This window comes from Syngnathus scovelli, chromosome 2 (assembly GCF_024217435.2).
Source record: "Syngnathus scovelli strain Florida chromosome 2, RoL_Ssco_1.2, whole genome shotgun sequence".
Classification (NCBI taxonomy): Eukaryota; Metazoa; Chordata; class Actinopteri; order Syngnathiformes; family Syngnathidae; genus Syngnathus; species Syngnathus scovelli.
In genome coordinates, this window is record NC_090848.1 from 13,708,234 (window position 1) to 13,726,489 (window position 18,256).

General features: G+C 41.0%; 2 protein-coding genes and 1 long non-coding RNA gene across 9 annotated transcripts; 2 read left to right on the forward strand and 1 right to left on the reverse strand.

Moving 5' to 3' along the window:
* Positions 1 to 111: 111 nt before the first annotated feature.
* Positions 112 to 5,348, forward strand: LOC125988018 (protein-serine O-palmitoleoyltransferase porcupine). Of its 4 annotated transcripts, XM_068649377.1 has the most exons (13): positions 112 to 397; positions 878 to 1,020; positions 1,151 to 1,343; positions 1,684 to 1,727; positions 2,012 to 2,193; positions 2,265 to 2,395; positions 2,649 to 2,774; positions 2,952 to 3,052; positions 3,236 to 3,312; positions 3,638 to 3,701; positions 3,983 to 4,068; positions 4,256 to 4,363; positions 4,795 to 5,348. In XM_068649377.1, the coding sequence occupies exons 2-13, from the start codon at positions 885 to 887 to the stop codon at positions 4,894 to 4,896; spliced, it is 1,350 nt and encodes a 449-aa protein (XP_068505478.1). In that variant the 5' UTR covers positions 112 to 397; positions 878 to 884; the 3' UTR covers positions 4,897 to 5,348. The 4 variants fall into 4 exon arrangements, with proteins under 4 accessions (XP_068505478.1, XP_049608694.2, XP_049608692.2 ...); XM_049752737.2 differs by lacking the exon at positions 112 to 397 and having other exon boundaries at positions 859 to 1,020; positions 2,616 to 2,774; XM_049752735.2 differs by lacking the exon at positions 112 to 397 and having other exon boundaries at positions 859 to 1,020.
* Positions 1,229 to 13,897, reverse strand: LOC125988020 (uncharacterized). Of its 2 annotated transcripts, none has more exons than XR_007488203.2 (4): positions 13,630 to 13,897; positions 11,647 to 13,122; positions 3,944 to 4,046; positions 1,229 to 3,064 (listed from the first exon to the last, which is right to left on the reverse strand). It is a non-coding gene; the product is annotated as an uncharacterized lncRNA (long non-coding RNA). The 2 variants fall into 2 exon arrangements; XR_011086046.1 differs by having other exon boundaries at positions 3,944 to 4,085.
* LOC125988017 (myelin transcription factor 1) lies at positions 5,945 to 18,023 on the forward strand. 3 transcript variants are annotated; one of them, XM_049752734.2, is made up of 22 exons: positions 5,945 to 6,177; positions 7,869 to 7,923; positions 7,994 to 8,036; positions 8,117 to 8,185; positions 8,267 to 8,490; positions 8,798 to 9,817; positions 9,910 to 10,029; positions 10,264 to 10,354; positions 10,899 to 11,012; positions 11,116 to 11,330; positions 11,673 to 11,875; positions 11,953 to 12,168; positions 12,266 to 12,423; positions 13,037 to 13,099; positions 13,424 to 13,492; positions 14,853 to 14,915; positions 14,988 to 15,071; positions 15,188 to 15,409; positions 15,527 to 15,618; positions 15,688 to 15,791; positions 16,243 to 16,386; positions 16,458 to 18,023. In XM_049752734.2, exons 2-22 carry the CDS (start codon positions 7,869 to 7,871, stop codon positions 16,596 to 16,598), a joined length of 3,510 nt encoding a protein of 1,169 aa, XP_049608691.1. In that variant the 5' UTR covers positions 5,945 to 6,177; the 3' UTR covers positions 16,599 to 18,023. The 3 variants fall into 3 exon arrangements, with proteins under 3 accessions (XP_049608691.1, XP_049608687.1, XP_049608690.1); XM_049752733.1 differs by having other exon boundaries at positions 5,946 to 6,177; positions 16,455 to 18,023; XM_049752730.1 differs by having other exon boundaries at positions 14,853 to 15,071; positions 16,455 to 18,023.
* The last annotated feature ends 233 nt before the right edge of the window (positions 18,024 to 18,256 follow it).

An 18,256-nucleotide genomic window follows, 5' to 3' on the forward strand; every position in this document is an offset into this window, starting at 1 on the left:
TAAGGAGGGGGTGAGGGGCCGTCTCACCGACGGAGGGGAAAAAAAAGTGAAGTGCAGTAAACTCCACAACGAAACTATTAATATTAAGGAAGACCAAACCAACAAAAATAGCACAGAATTTTTTAAATAGCTCCACAAATCGTATATGTGTTTGGAGAGGACAATTTTGAATGTTTGACTAGCGCTCCAATCCAGTAGTGAGCGCTGTAGAGTTCTAAGGAAACTTCCATAAAATTAAAGTGCATCTTGGCGCTTGCTCCAAATGTTGCAGTCATTTGTTTTTCATAATCCAGCATACTCGTAGTAACGAATAAGACGGGTTTTTAAGGATTCCTCCATCATGATATATTTTGGTCTGCTGCTTTCCTTTGTTCCTTGTGAATAAATTTGACGCAAGGTAAACGTGTGCATGTGCAAACAAGTTCGGAATGTTATTGACTATTTTTTTACGCGAGTGCAAGTGAAATAACAAAATTATTCCAGTGCAGTCCTGACATATAAGTTATAGATCATTCAACTTTTTGTACTGTAGTGGAACCTGCAGATTTTGACAATGTAAGTATAACAACGAGAGAGTAACACAAGATGCCATAGGACAACTTTTATTATTAGAGAATAAATCAAGAAAAGACTCCAAGATAAAACGTGTTACCAAAAAAAAAAAAACCCCTCATAAATTGCAATTTTGGAAAAAACAAGCACTTTCTTTTCACATGGATTTCAAAGAACATTAACAGTATGTTATTTTATCTCGCCTGCCATTGAGCAGTTTTTGTGCTGCCACTTTCGTTTCTAATCGTGCATTATGTAAACCGTAATCGAGTAAATCAATCACATAATATCATCAGATGTATTTCATTGCTGTGTGTTTGTGCAGTTGCATCATGGACATGTTCGACAGGCTCCTGGTGTTGATAGAGCTGGCCGAAAGTTGTGGAGTCAGCACACTCCAGCAGGGCTTTGAACAAATCTGGAGGCTTCTGCTCATTTGTCTTCTCAGTAGGCTGCTGTTCAGGTTGGGTAAGCATCACCCCCCCCCTCCTCCTCCCCGATTAATTCCAATTGGCAATTTAGAAGTTAGCCTTATAAACAACAAACCAATGTCCACAATAATTGTAATCCTAAATGCTTTCCTTTGTATCTTTCTCAGGAGGCGTGTCCTCTGTGAATCATGTTGTGTCGATGTTTGCGGGGATCTTCAGCCTTTTCCTCTTTTTTAACCTGCAAATGCTGTGGGTGCTGCTACTCAGTCTGCTTTGCTACCTCATTCTTCTTCTTAATCGACACTCCAGCAACAAAGGCCTCTTCCTTTCCGCTGCCATTCTCATTTACCTCCTCATTGGGTAAGAAAACATTTTGGAAATGTATATGTACTAGGTTGGGGTTGCTGTTTCTGATAGTATGATTTCCTTATTTAGGTAGACCAAAGAGTGGATGTGATGGAGTACGGTTCTGTCACAATAAACACTGTTAAATTAGGATATCTCAGACAGCATCCAGATATTGCTGCTTGAATTGAATATAGGTTGAAAAGTATTTGCGAATCATTGTTGTTTGTTTTTACCTGTTTTAAGCAATATCCCAACATCATTGGAATTTTGGCTATTTCTTTCTTGGTTCTGATGCTTTGTTTGGTTTTGTTATGCAGTAGATTTAAAAGAAGCATTGTTTTTCTTTTTTCAGAGAGTTGCATTTAATTGACACGGTAACCTGGCATAAGATCAGAGGTAAATGTTTTACTCTTCATACCGCCGCCAAATGCTGATGTTTTGGATTATGTGTGTTTGTTATTTAACTATGCAAAAAGGTCTTAAAAGGGTTCAATTTTTGTGGAGGTTGTGGCATGTCCCAAAATAGGTTTAAATAATCCTTACGGGAAGATTCACGGGGGAATAGTAGACAGCACTTGGTAGTAAATACTTGGAATTTAGTTGTTTATACAAAAAACATTTTTGAAGCTTTAACTGTTTTCCATCTTGATTAAATTGTGATTTTTGTGTTTGTTTGAGAGGCAGTCAGATGGTGGTGGCCATGAAAGCCATTTCTCTGGCCTTTGACCTGGACAGAGGAGCAGTCAGCGCTTTGCCCACGCCAACTGAGTTTCTTGGCTATGTTCTCTTTGTGGGCAACGTAGTCTTCGGGCCTTGGATCAGTTTTTCAACATACAAGACTGCTATTGTTGGCAGGCAACTGGTGAGAAGTTGTTATTTAAGCCTGTGATTATTTGTCGTCGTTTCAAGTTTTTAAAACATTCCTTTCCTCAGAGCTGGTTATGGCTGCGCTGTTCCTTCCTCAGCCTCTTAAAGAGTCAAATGTGTCTGCTGGTGTCCTCTTGCATTGCACCATACCTGTTCCTTTTCTTCATCCCCATCAGTGGAAATGCTGTCATTCACAAGTGAGGACATTTGTTGTTTATATATTTTTTTATATTTACCCACGACAGAAAACATGCACTAGCTGTATTGGTCTTAGTGTATTGAATGATACTATAGGAGCCAATTTAGGTCTCTATAGTCCATCTATAGAACAGTAGCTACAAAAAGGACATCATCCATGGTTTGTTGCTTAGTAGAAATGATCCTATAAAGCGTTTTCGAGTCTTGGGAAGCTTCCAGGAACACTTGTGAGTTTCTTTTTGTGTTATGTAGGTGGCAAAGTGCCTATGAGAATGCATTGTCATTCCACTTCAGTAACTACTTTGTGGGCCACCTCAGCGAAAGCACCAGCATGCTGGCAGGAGCTGGCCACATTGAGGAAAAAGACAACATCAGGTGGTGAGTAACATAGACAAGGCAAAATTGGTGGAGGCTGTTGAAATGAAAGCAGTTTTAGAGAGAGGATTCATTTTGTGGAGAAAGTGCACAGTACATGGTGTGGATGAGATGTAGAAATGTTTAAAGTACAAAACCTGTTCAAATTTGTTTTCATAATTTTGTACTATACTTACACAGGGAAATGGAAGTGGTCAAACCCCTGAATGTGGAAATGCCTCGCTCCATGGTTATGGTAGTGACTTCCTGGAATATTCCCATGTCACAGTGGCTTAAATTTTGTAAGTCTGCTCCTTTAACAAAGGTGTGTCATTCAAATTGTCAAAACCTATAGCTTGTAATTTGTGAGAACGTTCAACAGGGCGTGAGCACCCAACATCACAATAATCAATATTTAAGCCCTTCATATAAACATGCAGATGGTTTAGTCCACATATAGCATCACTTTGTGTTCTTGTGTTCAGATGTCTTCAAAAATGCTATGAAACTTGGAACTTTTCCCGCCATCTTGGTCACATACACAGCCAGCGCTCTACTACATGTGAGTACAGGTCACTTGAAATAATGAATGGGCGGTTTAACAATTTATGGAAAAAGTCATGCTTCTATGTACCGTTAATCAATGAATCATTTTTCAAAAATACAATAAGGTAGAATGCAATTTCTCTTATTTAAAAATTAGGGGTGTCAATCTGATATCAATTTTGAGAAAATATTCTTTGAATTACAAGTGTTTTGAAACAAATTGAACTTGAAAGCCATCGCTGTATATTTTTTTATCTTCTCGAATTGTTTGGCTGTCTTGTCACGGTGAAAAGCAACTCTACTCATTTCCAGAGCTAAATATGCGGTTTGTGTATCCTCAGGGTTTGAGTTTCCACCTAGGAGCCGTGCTGCTCTCTTTAGGCTTCATCACATATGTTGAACACGGTATGAGTATTATCTTATCTGTTGGAATGTTCTAATACAAACTTTATTTTAATGTATTGGCTTCTAACAAAAGCTGCAAATACTAGTCACGGATACTTAGAGCGCCCACTTGTGGCCGTTCTACTATTAGCAAGTAAATAGCATGCATGGCTAACAGAACATTTATATCTGTGAATTACACACTTGTCCACCCTCTCATATAAACAAACGCTTGCATTTCCAAGCACAGATGACATACGTACGTGACACGGTCTGCGTGTATATTTCTTTCTTCATCTCAGTCCTGAGAAAGAGGCTCGCTGCCATCTTCAGTGCCTGTGTCCTGTCCAGACCTTGCCCCTCTGACTGCAGCCATCAACATAAGAAGGTACACTGCCTTTGTAACTGTCACGTATTGTATACAATATTGTATTCAGTTTTGAAGGCAACATGGCATTCACACAAAATACATTTTTGTTCATATGGTTGTTCATCTGCAGCGCTTAGCAAAATTCATTACAAGAATAATGTTTGTTTTGTCTAATTCGGTGCTCATTCCTCATTTTATTTTGCAGGGGTATTGGGTGATGCTGCTCAACCTAGTTTTCAGTTTCTTGGCTATCTTCCACCTCACCTACTTGGGCTCCATGTTTGATCCGGGTGTTGAAGAGGAAGTGGAAGAGGTAAAAATTACTCAGAGATAAAGCATGATATATATATATATATTTTACAAGCCTAATATTAAGGTGACAAATTAGTGTCCCACAATTTAAAACTGTTTTTGGGTGTCTTTGACATGCTTTCATCCAAATACTCAAAGAATCAAAAATTGTAGACATTATGTTTGATCATGTGATGTTTGCAAGCTGAGCCCCTATGCACTGTGATTTCACTTTCAGTCGACAGCAAGTCATTTTTTTGGCTCTAAAGGCAGTGAAAATATTTTTTACTTTTACTGATTTATTTATTTATTTATTATTATAGGCTGAAATATTTGAAACTATTGTTGACTTCAAATGAAAATGCTGTTTTGTTTTTAGACCAAATGTACCATTTGGAATTATAGTGTTTTTACTAGCTCAATACTATATGCTTGTTTGTTGCATCTCTGCAGGGTTACGCAGCCATCCACACCATTCAGAGGTGGTCGGAACTTAACTGGACAAGCCACTGGGTTGTATTTGCCTCCTGGATTTTCTACCGTTTAATCCTGTGATTTTTGTCAGTTGTTTTGTCTAGGATCACGGACTAGCTGTGATCTAGATGATGGAGACTGTGTTGAGTCTATACCTTTTGCCAAGATGAGATGGAAGTCCGAAAAGATGCAGTCAAGGAACTAATGTTTCCATACATATTTGGAATTATGATTGTTAGCACACACTACATGTCCTGATTATTTCGAATCAAACATTCATTTCAAAATGCATTGAAAATAACTATTATTAATACTGTGTTGAATATGGATCTGCTCTGTTGTAAGCAAATGTTTGTCTTTATTTATTCATATGTGATATATTCAAATGTTATATAGTGTCCATGTTGAAGTTACTTGGATTTTAGTTACATGTGAAAAAGGTAACCTTAACATTATTTGTTTTTATCACTGCCGTTTCTATTTCTACTACTATTAAATGTATGCATATTAATAAACGTCTGTTTTTAAAATGATTTGGTTTTATCACTGGCTTTTCTATTTCTACTATTAAAGCTATGCATATTAATGAACATCTGTTTTTTTTCTCTCTCAACCAAACTATTCTCGGACAATCATTCTAGTGTAGAGCAGTAGTCACCCTCCTTGTTCTTAAAATTTCTCAGCCAAAAATCCATATTTTCTTATTGTCATTAAGTTGTGATGCACTTTAACAGAAGTTTAGAGCAATAAAATAAACTGCAGTGTAGTATGTATGTCATATTTTTAAATATGACTACTTGTCATATTTCAAACGCCTCATTATGAAATTACGGATGAACGTGAAAATGATTATATGCCAGTCACACAAAACAAAAACAACCACAAAAGTCACGTTTGCACCGCGCTAATGATTAAGGAATTGTTGTTGCCTTGTTTTATTTCTTGGCGATACAATGGCGTCAAATATATTTTTGTGATTTTACCAAATGACAATTTTCTTTGCTACAAATACTATCCATCCAGTCATCTTTAATTTTCAAAACCACTTATTTTCTAAATGTAGCTGTCACGGGATTTAAATGGGGTCCATGTGTTTGGGCCGCAGTTCCCTTTCGCTCGCAGGGGGGCGTTGCAGACGAATTTCTGTCCATGGTACTGAAGGTTGAACTCGAACTGTCCACCCAAGTGTTTTCGCTCCAAGGTGCTGAGTTGGTCCGAGCGATCGGGTCTATACTTGCCGGGCTGGCTGAGAGATGGAGGCCAAGTTGTAAAGACACGCTCGAGCGCTTTATTAAACATCGCTACACGAAGCTGGCGATGTCGACGAGGAGGGGGAGGGGAGGGCATTAGTCTCAACCTAAGGTAAGGCTTTATTTCTCTCTCTGACAAAGACCAAGCACGGAGCGCACTATTTGGCTGCGTTTCCGAAGGCCCGGTTCGGCTTCCCAGCGGTTCTTTTACATTAAGCGTGGACGACAAACGTGGTGTCGGTCGACCCACTTTTCAACGCGACTGGCGAATCATGAGGTCGCGCGAGGATGCTTTTCAAACGACATTTATTGCCGCTGATGGTTGTGCAGCGGCAACAATGGCGACTACGTGCCAAAAGCCAGTCGAGTTAATAGTTTGTCACGGAACACGTAGGTCCGCAATGGTTTGGGCTTTTTTTTTTCTCTGACGTAAATAACAACAGGAAATAGCTCGTTTCGGAGACGGGCCTGTTTGCAGCTGAGCAACCAATTTCTGTCGGCCAAAGTCAAATTTGGATTGTGACTTTTGAGTGGAAAATCGTAGGAATGCTTGAAAAGGATGCAGCTCTTTCACTGCTATTCACTTTCAAGCTGGAAGGCACTTTTTAAGCCCTGTTTGAAAATGTCGGATTCTCATGAGTGTTGTGCGCACATTCAGATGATCAAGAAGCACTCCGGATGTAATTCAATTTTATCGCATGACGGCGTGAATGTAAAGTGAGTCAAGCACGATTGCAGTTTGACATACTTGATAGATGATCAGAGATTAACATTCTCAAAAGTCCTATTCTTGTCGAATACAAATGTGCATTTTACACGTTTTAAATGCATTTAGAGGCGAAGCTATCCGTGGAAAAGTGTGGGGGACGTTAGTCCGGCTCGAGTTGAGGAAATGTGTGGGTGTTGAATCCTTTCGCTAGGAAAAGTGTGTATTGAACCACCCACAACCCCCGTGGGTGCGACGCCTCTGTGTGCGCAGTAAAGCCGTGCAGAAGTTCAACATTTATAGTCGAGCTTGTGAGCAGACACTTTAGTCGACCTTAGCGGTTCTGAAATCCATCCATCCATTTTCTGTACCGCTTCTTCATCAGGATCAGGGGAAGCTGGAACCTATCCCAGCTGACTTCAGGCAAAATGCAGACTGCAGCGCTTTCACACTCACATTTGCAACATCACTGAGTTGGAATTGAACGAAGTGTGAATGCAGAAAAGTCAGGCAATTCACCATCGGTGACTTCATTGGTTCTGAAATATATTATTTCTACAGATAATGACAATTCCAAAACATTTGTAAAAATTCATCTTGGAACCATCCACGCTGGTTTTGGCCTTCAATGAAGAAAAACAACGTAATGTCACTAAAAACATCTGAGTTTTTTTTTTTTTTTTTTTTTTTTAAAGGGACAGTTACCCCATAATGACAGGGTGGACTGCAATTTATTGACCCACATTAAATGTTCAATATGATTATGCAAATAGAATATACATGTTTTAAGTGACTTGTTTTGGCAACTAACTTGTTATGGACAGTTAAAAAAACAATATCGGGAGCAGCCAGGGTTTTCAGTATCTTGTTTAGGAAACTTTGACATGATCACAATGGCTCAGGATCGAACTCTGTCGTGTGTGCGTGGGTGCGTGCGTGCGTGTGTGTGTGTACAGCAATACGTTTGGAACAATTGATGAGCATTTGTTGGAGTTGTTACATTTTAATTACATTAGCGTTCATTGAATTTGAAGTTTATGTAGAATGTGGGCAAGGATTCAACACTCGTGTACCACTAATGTCCTTCTCTTGTCCAGATGAGCCAAGACACTACAGAGACACGAACACGAACCCGCTCCAAAGGCATTCGAGGTCAGTACATAACTTTGATTACTTTTGGCAGTGTCGGGCAAATTAATGTTTCAACATTTTTTCCCCTCAGTTTTGACAGAACTCTCAGGACATGACATGAAGCATGAGCTGACGTGAGTGATTTGTTTTTTCCCCTCTACATTTTCATTGACGTGAATACTTGTTGACATACTACGGTTTTGTTGTTTGTCAGTAGCAGTTGCCCCACCCCTGGGTGTGATGGCAAAGGTCATGTCAGTGGACGATACTCAAGGCATAGAAGGTAGGACTGGATAGCCACTATGAAGTCATACAGAGCCCAAGGCAGATAAGAGTCATTTTGAGACATTATGTAATGTCGTAGTGCACTGGGATGTCCGACTGTGAAGAAGAGAAAGCTGGAGGAGGCAGAGGCTGAGGAGAACCAATCTTCTCCCAAGAAGAAGGGTCAATCCACATTAATGGAGGCAGAAGACGACTTATCCATAAACAACGATGAGGACGAGGAAGAGAAGGACCAGAAAAATGAGAAAGAGGAGGATGACCTCAAAGAGGAGAAAGATTCAAGCAGCAGACAAGAGTCAAAAAGTGAGTCGAAGCGTATAAAAAAAAGATGGCTCAATTCCTTTGATTTTGTTGTATAAAAGTCCCGAAGTCCAGCTTTTATATCATGCAATTCACATTTTCTTCTGTCGTGAGTTGTTTAAAACATTAAATATAAATGCCTTGAAACAGAAGCTGGACGTCAGAACTTTTGTCTCTTTGGATCTGAAACCCAATTCTCCACTCTACAACAAAAGGACCTTGCCGTTCTTATACTTTTGAAGACTGTATGAACTGCTATACGTATATATTGCATTATAGAATGACAAACAGAAATTTTTTTGATTCACAGAAAACGACTGCCCTTTAATAAAAGAAGACACTGTGGTCGCAGAAACAGTTGTTTGTGCTACAACCAAGGATGAGGAGAACATCACTTGGGAGGTTGACAATGAAGTCGTGGCTGAGGAAACCGATAGGGATGAGAAATCAGCAACTGAACAACAATCGTCTGATGACGAAGCGGCGAAACAGGATACGACGACGGAAAATGAAGACAAGCGAGAGACAGCAGGGGACCCTCATAGAGACTTTGAGAGAACTGAGCTTGAGCATACAAAAGAGGAGGAAGAGGAGGAGGAAGCAGAAGAGCAGATTGAAAAACCAATTGGATTTGTAGCGGATAGGGAAGTGGAAAGACAGACGATAAGCCAGGAAAATTCGGATCACCAGTACTCTACTGGACATTACATCAATCAGGCCAACGAGTCAACACAGGACCAGGGAAAGAGCGAGGAGAAAGAGGAGGAGGAGGAAGAAGAAGAAGAAGAGGAGAGGATCCAAGAGGGTGACACGCCTTACTCAGCAAGTCCACGCAGTCAAGGATCTCAGGAGTCTCTTGAGGAAGAAAAAGTCTGCACACCCACGAGTGAGGAAGAGCCAGACGAAACGCAGCAGGAGAACCAAGCAGCCAAGCCTCAGGATGAAGGAGGCAAAGTGGAAGAGGTGGAGGAAGAAGAAGAGGAAGAGGAGGAGGAAGAAGAGGACGACGGGGTTGACGACCAATGCTCTAGCAAAGCCTCTCCGACCACAGTGGTGATCGAGGTGCGCTCTGAAGAGGACGAGGACGAGGACGACGAAGAAGACGACGACGACCGCGACTGCGTCTCGGAGGGCTCGGGGATCACCGACGATTCTGAGAACTGGGATATGACTCGAGGGAACCTGGTGCTGCTGGAGAAGGCTATCGCCTTGAAAGCTGGGGAGGGCAAGGAGGGCCAGGAGGCCCAAAGCTCCCAAGACTACCAGTCATACAACAGCCCGGGCAAAAGCGCAGAAGCAGCGATACGACGCAACGCCCACTACAGCAAAGGTAGCCCGTGTTTCTCTTTCACGGGATTGTACGAATATTAATATTCACATCAAAATGTGCAGATTCATATAATCCCTCCTTCCCCCATTCAGAGAAGAAGGAAGTGAAGTGTCCAACCCCGGGGTGTGATGGGACAGGTCACGTGACTGGACTGTATCCTCACCATCGGAGTCTCTCCGGATGTCCTCACAAGGATAGAATTCCTCCAGAGGGTAAGAACACAAGACCGCACGCTCGTTTTAATCTGCTACTACAACGCTGACCATGAACTATACATTCCGGTTAGCATCGAAGAGTATTCACTACTACTGAAATTAATACACTACTAACTTTGTTAAGTATGCCACTAGCTGTCTGTTGTGTGTGCTACTACTTAATTCCTGTTAACAGTTTCAGATTTTCGATTTAACCAGACTGAACAGTTTGTATCCGTTGTGTGTCTGTAGTCCTGGCCATGTATGAGAACGTCTTGAAGTGTCCCACTCCGGGCTGCACGGGTCAAGGCCATGTCAACAGTAACCGCAACACACACCGCAGGTTATTAATATTTGTATGCTTATATCGGGGAATAATGAGTATTTTATTGACATCGTGGTGCTTCAATTAATATTAAATTACTAACATATACTACACATACTCACAGTCTTTAGACAGCTCTTTTACAATGCATGCTACAGTATCAAGAAGAAAATCTAATTTTTGTGTTTGTCATTTTAACCATATACTGCTGAACTGATTATCATCCAGGATTTTGCTAAGGAAAAAAAATCTTTACAATATTTTCTATGTGGCCAGTCTAGTCTAATTATGTATTCTGATTAATGTTAAGTTTGCAAAATATGATTTTAGCAGAAAAATGCAGCCATTTGAATCAAGTTAAACAATTTGTATTGTCGGATTTGCAGAATGTTATTGTCATCTTGGGATTTGATGATTTCCATTTTAATTAGAAGTTTTAGGAATTGCATGCAGATATGCATTGCGAGTTCTCTCGTGAAAACCTGTCATCAATTCTGTATTAGTTCATTCTTTTTTAATTTATTTCAATGGTCTAAACGTCGGGGTGTGTCAATTTTGTCAGTCTGTCCGGCTGCCCTATTGCTGCAGCATCTAAGCTGAACAAGAACCAGGACAAGCAGGTCCATCTACAAACTTCAGTCAGTGAACCCACATCTAACTCGGACAGGGTGCTCAGGTCAGGCATCTTTATTATTATCATTATTATTATTATTATGATTATTATCCAATAATATTTGCTAGGGAGCAATGATTAGTCACTCCTATTTTTGTCTTTCTAGGCCCATGTGTTTTGTGAAACAGCTGGAGATTCCTCAGTATGGCAATTACGGGCCCAATGCGGTCACCACCACACCACGAGCAAACCTGGCCAAAGAGTTGGAGAAATATTCCAAGGTGTCTTTTGACTATGCAAGCTTTGATGTCCAGGTGTTTGGAAAGCGTATGCTTGTTCCAAAGACAACCACCACTGAAACATCACCCAAAGCCTTCAAATGTAAGTGAAACATCCTAAACCACACAATACAATATTGCAATACAAGTTAATGAGGTCCATTTTAGGAAAACATTTTCTTGATCGTCAAAGATTCATTATCTGGGCTAACATTTGATCAAATATTCTTCATAGGAGCTGACCATGTGGCAATGACATCATACAAAGCTTTTACAAAGCAGCTAATGAGATTGCTCTGATCTCTCTCAATCACTCTCACATTGTGTCTCTTGTCTGGAGATCATTGCGTTGTGCTGTGATGTGTCTGTTACAGTACATTATTTACTGATACGTAGTTGGAAGAAATGTTGAAGCTTACCTCGGCTCTGCCACTTCCTCACACAGCAAAATCCTTCCCTAAGGCCTCTTCCCCAAGCGGGACAGGGTCAGGAGGCATTTCCAACAGCACTTTGTCCTCCAATGAGTATGATTGCAGTCAAGACGCCGAGGCGGCTCACATGGCAGCCACGGCCATCCTCAACCTGTCCACTCGCTGTTGGGAACGACCGGAGAGCCTCAGCGCCAATCCCAGGGAGCCCTGCGCCGAGGTTTGACGGATTCCACTCGCATTACAGCCGACGGGGCGGTTGCTGTTCTTTGACAAGCTTCTCTTTTGTTCGTGTAGGAGCCTGACATCGAAGTGGATGAGAACGGCACCTTGGACCTCAGCATTAAAAAAAACAAGCGAGAGAGCATGCAGTCTCCGGAGCCTTCGTCGTCGTCCTCCTCGTCTTCTCAACACACAATAGGTGTGTCATCTCAGGGCCACGCTCAGCCTGAGTGGGAGGGGCCACTCGACTTTACGAAATCAAGTGGAGCAAAGGAGGAAGGCCACGATGAGGTACAGCCACTCTAAAGTCACTCACTGAGCACGTTGGATAGAAATCATGTACGGAAACTGTACACTGGAGAATTTTGTCTTATCAACTTGTCATCAGGTAGATTACACAGCCACCTCATACACGTCTTCTGATGCTGAGGACGAGGACCAGGAGAACCCGGAGAACCTAGAGGAGAGGAAGTACCCTGGGGAAGTTACTACCAGCAGCTTCAAAGTCAAGTTTCAGCCTAAAGACAGCAAAAAGGAGATCCTTGTGTAAGTTTGCTTGCAAATGACTGTCCGCTCCACTTTTTTCCCACCACTGGAAGTTCCCACAATTTATCACCCAAATTTGCCCAAATAATGTTTTTGCAACTGGAACTACCAGAAGGGGAACTACTTCCTGCTTTTGTATCTTAGAATCATGGGAAATGTAGTCAGAATGAACATTATTTTTCACGTTTTACAATTTTACAATGTGTTATGCCAATGAAAAATATATCACTGGGACTGAGCAAAAACATTTTTGGATAATGATGAGGGCATTGACTTGAAAATCTGCTCACCCTTATTTAGGTCAAGAAGAAGAATAAAGTTGTTAGTTCACAATAAATACATTTTATAAGACTAAATTTGAACTTAAAATCAAAATGACTACTACCTATACCTTTTTGAGTTGATTATAACTTTCTTCCGCAAAGATTTTTTTTTCTATTTCATTGCATTGTTACACTAATACAACACATTCTTTATGACATGGGCTCATCACAAACACACACATTGAGGTCAAGTGTAGCTAACTTACTATCAAAGCTAACACTTTTCATTTGGGGAATGTTTTAGCTGTAGTTGTGACACTGACCTGTTCCCTTCCTCCTTGACATTGTAGATGTCCAACTCCAGGCTGTGATGGCAGCGGACACATCACTGGCAACTACGCATCGCATCGAAGGTAAGCCAGAGAGCGATAGCGGCCTGAGAATGCAATCGGTACGGTATTCTCAGTATTCTCAGATATCCTGGTGTCATGCTACGTAAAACTCAGTCCGCAGTCTTGCTAAAACTGATGACATCATGACTGAATAGGTTTTGCATGCTTGTAATTGTGACGACAACAAGTGCTGCTCTAAAAGGGATGAGATAGAAAAGAGACAAGCGTGTTTCTCTCTGTCTTGTCTGGCTGTCTAGTTTAATTGAGGCTGTGCTTCATTCAGTCTTCCGTTCCAAAAAGCCTACTCTTGGCCTGTTTTCTGATAGATTCTCTCTAATCTTCCAGTCTGTCAGGCTGTCCTCTTGCAGATAAATCACTACGGACACTCATGGCTGCCCACACAGCTGAACTTAAGTATGTGTGCTGTCTTTTGCCTCTCAACTTCATCATGTTCTCCTAGGGGCATATTCTCCTATGTGCTTAAGTCAAGGAAAAAAAAAAAAAAAAGGTGCGCTGCTGCGTACTTTGTGAGTGAGTGCCAATTAACATACCTTCATGAAATGCCCGCACTCTGGTGATTCCTTGGTGAATCTATTTCCAATCTATTCTAATCTCCCATAGAAGTCAACCCAAAGATTTTCTTTGTAATAATATGTTCTGTACAACCCAACTAGTCAAAACACAGTGTTTCGAGTAATGTTTGTGGAATAGGAATTAACTAGGCAAAATCCACCTGTTTTGAACTATCTCAGGGGCGGCCATTTTGCCACTTGCTGTCGATGGAAAATGACATCACAGTTGGCTGGTCTCATGTCACCACCAATCACGGCTCAACAGTTTCCTGAAGCTGAGCTGTGATTGGTTGTGACCTGGAGGCAACTCTGATGTCATTTTCAGTCGACAGCAAGTGGCAAAATGGATGTCCCGCCCCCTGAGAGGGGAGAAAGGGGTACATTTTGCTGCTTAACTCATATTCCACAAATGAAATATTAGTCAGAATGCCATGTTTAAACTAGTGGGGGTACATTTGACATAATATTGCAAGGAACATTTTTGGGGTTGACTTAATCTTTTCTCTTGCGCGCTCTGGAGGTTGTACTAAGCGTCATAGTACATGTTTTGGCTCATTTTGTAGTCGTTGATGGTGGGTGATGACTGTCACCAGGTGATTTGTGCTGACACGTGGATGCGGCCTAATGGGGGGGGCACAGCCTTTCCATACTATATACTTCCTAACTATGTGTGAGGATATATGATGATCACAAATGATACAGTCATTGTAATAACGTAGGGAAGGGCAAGTACTGATACCAGATAACGAGCAAATGAGGCCGATACCAGTATCTTATGGCTGCTCAGAATCTTGAAAGCAGAAATTAGAATAATAGATCATAAACAATTTTAAGGAAAAATGCTATATTGGGATATATAGGTCTTTCTTTAAAATGACCTGTCATTGTTTTTTGGGGAAATTTGATGCACTGCGCTGGAATTCACAGGCTACGCATGGTGGGTGTGTCGGAGGCCAAGACGGGAGAATCGCTGCAGCTTGAATGTGCGCAAGCGTGTAAAAAAACAAAACAAAAAGACTCAAGCGTGAATGGGAGAATATGCCTCTTATCGCTTAGTTAACGTTATGATTATTTTCCCATTTTCTATATCCCATCCAATTTGATGGCTTCTTCAGTTTAATGATAATTTGGAGGACAAATAGGTTGTGTCAAAAGATCATGAAAGCGTATAACTTAAGTCAGACGGTCGCTGAACATCCTAGGTGTCCCACTCCCGGCTGTGATGGATCAGGCCATATCACAGGAAACTATGCCTCACATAGAAGGTATGAAATGGTCTTCATCTGTGTTCTTCTGGATCTTTCATCTGCTAATGCCTTTGTGGTCCTCTCTATTAGTCTGTCTGGATGCCCCCGAGCCAAGAAAGGTGGAGTCAAATCAAACCCCACAAAGGATGACAAAGAAGACTCTGAGTTGTTAAGGTGAGGGAACCAACGCAACGATTGAAGCTGATTGGCATTGAGTAGTTATTGATTATTGATCATGGTGGGTTACTACTAGATGATTTTTCTTTACATTCCTGTGGTATTGTGTAAAGGTGTCCCGTCCCTGGCTGCGACAGTCTTGGGCACATCAGTGGCAAGTATGCCACCCACCGCAGCGCTTACGGCTGTCCCCTGGCAGCGCGCCGACAGAAGGAGGGTCTTCTCAACGGCGCTCCCTTCTCCTGGAAGACTTTCAAGAGCGAGGGCCCCACTTGTCCGACACCTGGCTGTGATGGCTCCGGTCATGCGAATGGGAGTTTTCTGACACACCGCAGGTATCGCAAAGTTTGCGAAAGCGGACATATTTGTGTGCCTGTTACGTAAGATTAGTTCAAATAAACTATTGATGCCATAAAAATGTACGACTATGAAATTTATATGCTTTTTCTTAGTTTGTCTGGTTGTCCCAGAGCACTTGCCAGTAAGAAGAAAGCCAAGTTCCCTGGAGATGAGTATATCACTGCCAAATTCAGAGCTAGTGATGGTAAGACTTCAAAAATTATTTTTGAAAACCAAAGTTATTATGTACTGACGTGTCATTTCTTGGATTAAGTTCTGGATAACGATGAAGATATCAAGCAACTCAATGAAGAGATCAACGATCTGAACGAGTCAAATTCGGAGATGGAGGCCGACATGGTGAACCTGCACACTCAGGTGAGTGATTTTGATCCATCCATCCATCCATCCATCCATCCATCCATCCATCCATCCATCCATCCATCCATCCATCCATCCATCCATCCATCCATCCATCCATCCATCCATCCATCCATCCATCCATCCATCCATCCATCCATCCATCCATCCATCCATCCATCCATCCATCCATCCATCCATCCATCCATCCATCAAATTCATTTAGAAAAAATGTTTTGTATTGATGTCCTTTGATAGTGTGTTATGAAAGATGGTTTGTGGAGTGATGGAATAGAAGATAAACCAAAGTGATGTGAAGGATAAAGTCTTGAGAAAATCAGATTTGATCTTGAAGCTCTGTAAAACATTTCGCTTGACTTCTTCTGGGACAGGCTCACTTTATTTACTACACGGCGGCGTGATCTGGACCAGATCTTCTGTTGACTTATAGATTTCTTCTCTGTTGTAGATTTCTTCCATGGAGAAAAACCTGAAGAGCATGGAGGAAGAGAACAAGCAAATTGAAGAGAAAAACGAGGCCTTGTTTCTGGAGTTGTCAGGCCTGAGCCAAGCTCTGATCCATAGCCTGGCCAACATCCGACTGCCGACCATGGTGAGATGAACGGTTGGATGGAAGTTAAGGATTTAAAAAGAACCAATTGTTATAATGTCTGCATTCAGCAGGAGCCGTTGTCGGAGCAAAACTTTGACAGCTACGTGGAGACCCTCACTCAGATGTTCACCAATAAGGACTGCTACCAGAACCCTGAGAACAGGGCTTTGCTCGAGTCCATCAACCAGGCAGTCAAGGGAATCGAGGTGTGAGAGATCCCAGAAAGTCCTCCAGAGATAGTTAGTGAAGGAATCTTCCCATTACCATCTGTTCTTTGTATATTTCTTTGTTCTTGTGTATACTTCTCCTGTTTGCATGTTGCTTTAGGACAATGAGAGTGGGAACACACGAGAGGATGATGACACACTGCAGTTAAACTGCGAGGTGATGACACTGAAGTGTGTAGCAGAACATATCCGACGTCCGCTCGATAATGTTAGTAGTATTCTGTAAGATCATAGTGACGTTCCACCTGCTGGACTAGTCTTTTCTATATTGATTGGTACTATTGCTGTGTAACTATTTGTCATTTGCAATTGTTGGGTTCATTATGGAATATTTATTCATGTTGCGCGTATTATCATGTTTGTCTATTATTTATTAAAGCCCCCGTAAAGTGAAACTAATGTCAGAAATTTGACAGCTTAAAAACCTGTTGAATTTTAATGAAAAGAAAAAAAAAATACAAAGTCAAATCAAAATCATGAACAACCCAGCCCTTCTCAGGTCTCAGATGTGGTTGTTTCCATGTTAGTTGTCGCTCAAATATATTTATACGTCCTCCGTCGTTTTAATGCCTACACATGTTTGGAAAATATTCCACCTGGTCATCACGAAGCTTTTCCACGCTACACCGAGAGGTGCTAGCGATCAGCTAGCTCGTGGTCGAACGGGACACCGTGGGCCTTGGTATAGGAACACTTAACTAGACACTTCAGGGAAAGTTACTAGTTCATCAAATACAGCAAGCTGCAGTGGTAGAATTAAATCAAATAACTAGTAATTGCGAAAATTAGCAAAGGCATGACATTTTTATGTATATATAGTGGCTGAAGGTCAACTCCACTCTATACAACTTCTTTTTTCAAAGTACTACAGTTGAGTTTTGCACATTTTTATTAATTAACCAAGCAAGTATCATGTATTTAGAAACAAATTGCTAATTTCACTTTACAGGGTCTTTAACTATTTATTCACTATTTATTTTTAACGTGTTACTTGAGAAGATTTGAAACCAGGAGACTAAACTCAAGTAAACATGATAGGAAACACTTTTCTCTGCACTGATGAACAAAGGAAATATTTTAAGATATCCTATGAATTGTTTTATAAAGTTATTTATTTAAAACTGCAATCTTTTTACAGGAAATGCGAACATTTTGTATATGAAAGTTTTGAAATAATTTACTGATGACTTTTATTTATTAATTTATTGGTGCTTGTTTTTATGATTTTGACAACTATACATGTGTTGAGTATTTTGCAATCCACTGAGAATATTGAAGTGCACAGATATGTCGATGAACAAAGTGATGTGTGAAACAAAGTGACGGTGAATATTTATTTAGTTTTGTCAATGTGTGATGATGACTGTGTGGATTCTCTTTGCTAGTTCTTCAAATAAACGTTGAGCAACATTTTGGACGGTGTCTCTCAAACGTAACATTTTTAGCTGATTACATATTATGGGGAAATTCATTTTTAATTGCTGGTACAAATTGTTGAGTGTCTGGGGAGCCTGACAACTATCAAACATGGATAGATATTTTCTTCATGCTTGGTTAGGTTTCTGTATCGGTTCCTCGTGATGCGCATCACTGCCCCCTACCGGACAAGAGTAGAACACAGACAAGAGTCAGATGGACTTAGC

What these genes read in the sequence shown, in the direction of transcription:
- LOC125988018 (XM_049752737.2), top strand. Translation starts at nt 885, where the DNA reads ATGGACATGTTCGACAGGCTCCTGGTGTTGATAGAGCTGGCCGAAAGT. An exon ending in CATCACATATGTTGAACACG is followed by an intron (nt 3,702 to 3,982) that starts GTATGAGTATTA and finishes TCTTCATCTCAG; the next exon opens with TCCTGAGAAAGAGGCTCGCT. An exon ending in GCAGCCATCAACATAAGAAG is followed by an intron (nt 4,069 to 4,255) that starts GTACACTGCCTT and finishes TTTATTTTGCAG; the next exon opens with GGGTATTGGGTGATGCTGCT.
- LOC125988017 (XM_049752730.1), top strand. Translation starts at nt 7,869, where the DNA reads ATGAGCCAAGACACTACAGAGACACGAACACGAACCCGCTCCAAAGGC. An exon ending in CAACGCCCACTACAGCAAAG is followed by an intron (nt 9,818 to 9,909) that starts GTAGCCCGTGTT and finishes TCCCCCATTCAG; the next exon opens with AGAAGAAGGAAGTGAAGTGT. An exon ending in CAAATTCAGAGCTAGTGATG is followed by an intron (nt 15,619 to 15,687) that starts GTAAGACTTCAA and finishes TCTTGGATTAAG; the next exon opens with TTCTGGATAACGATGAAGAT.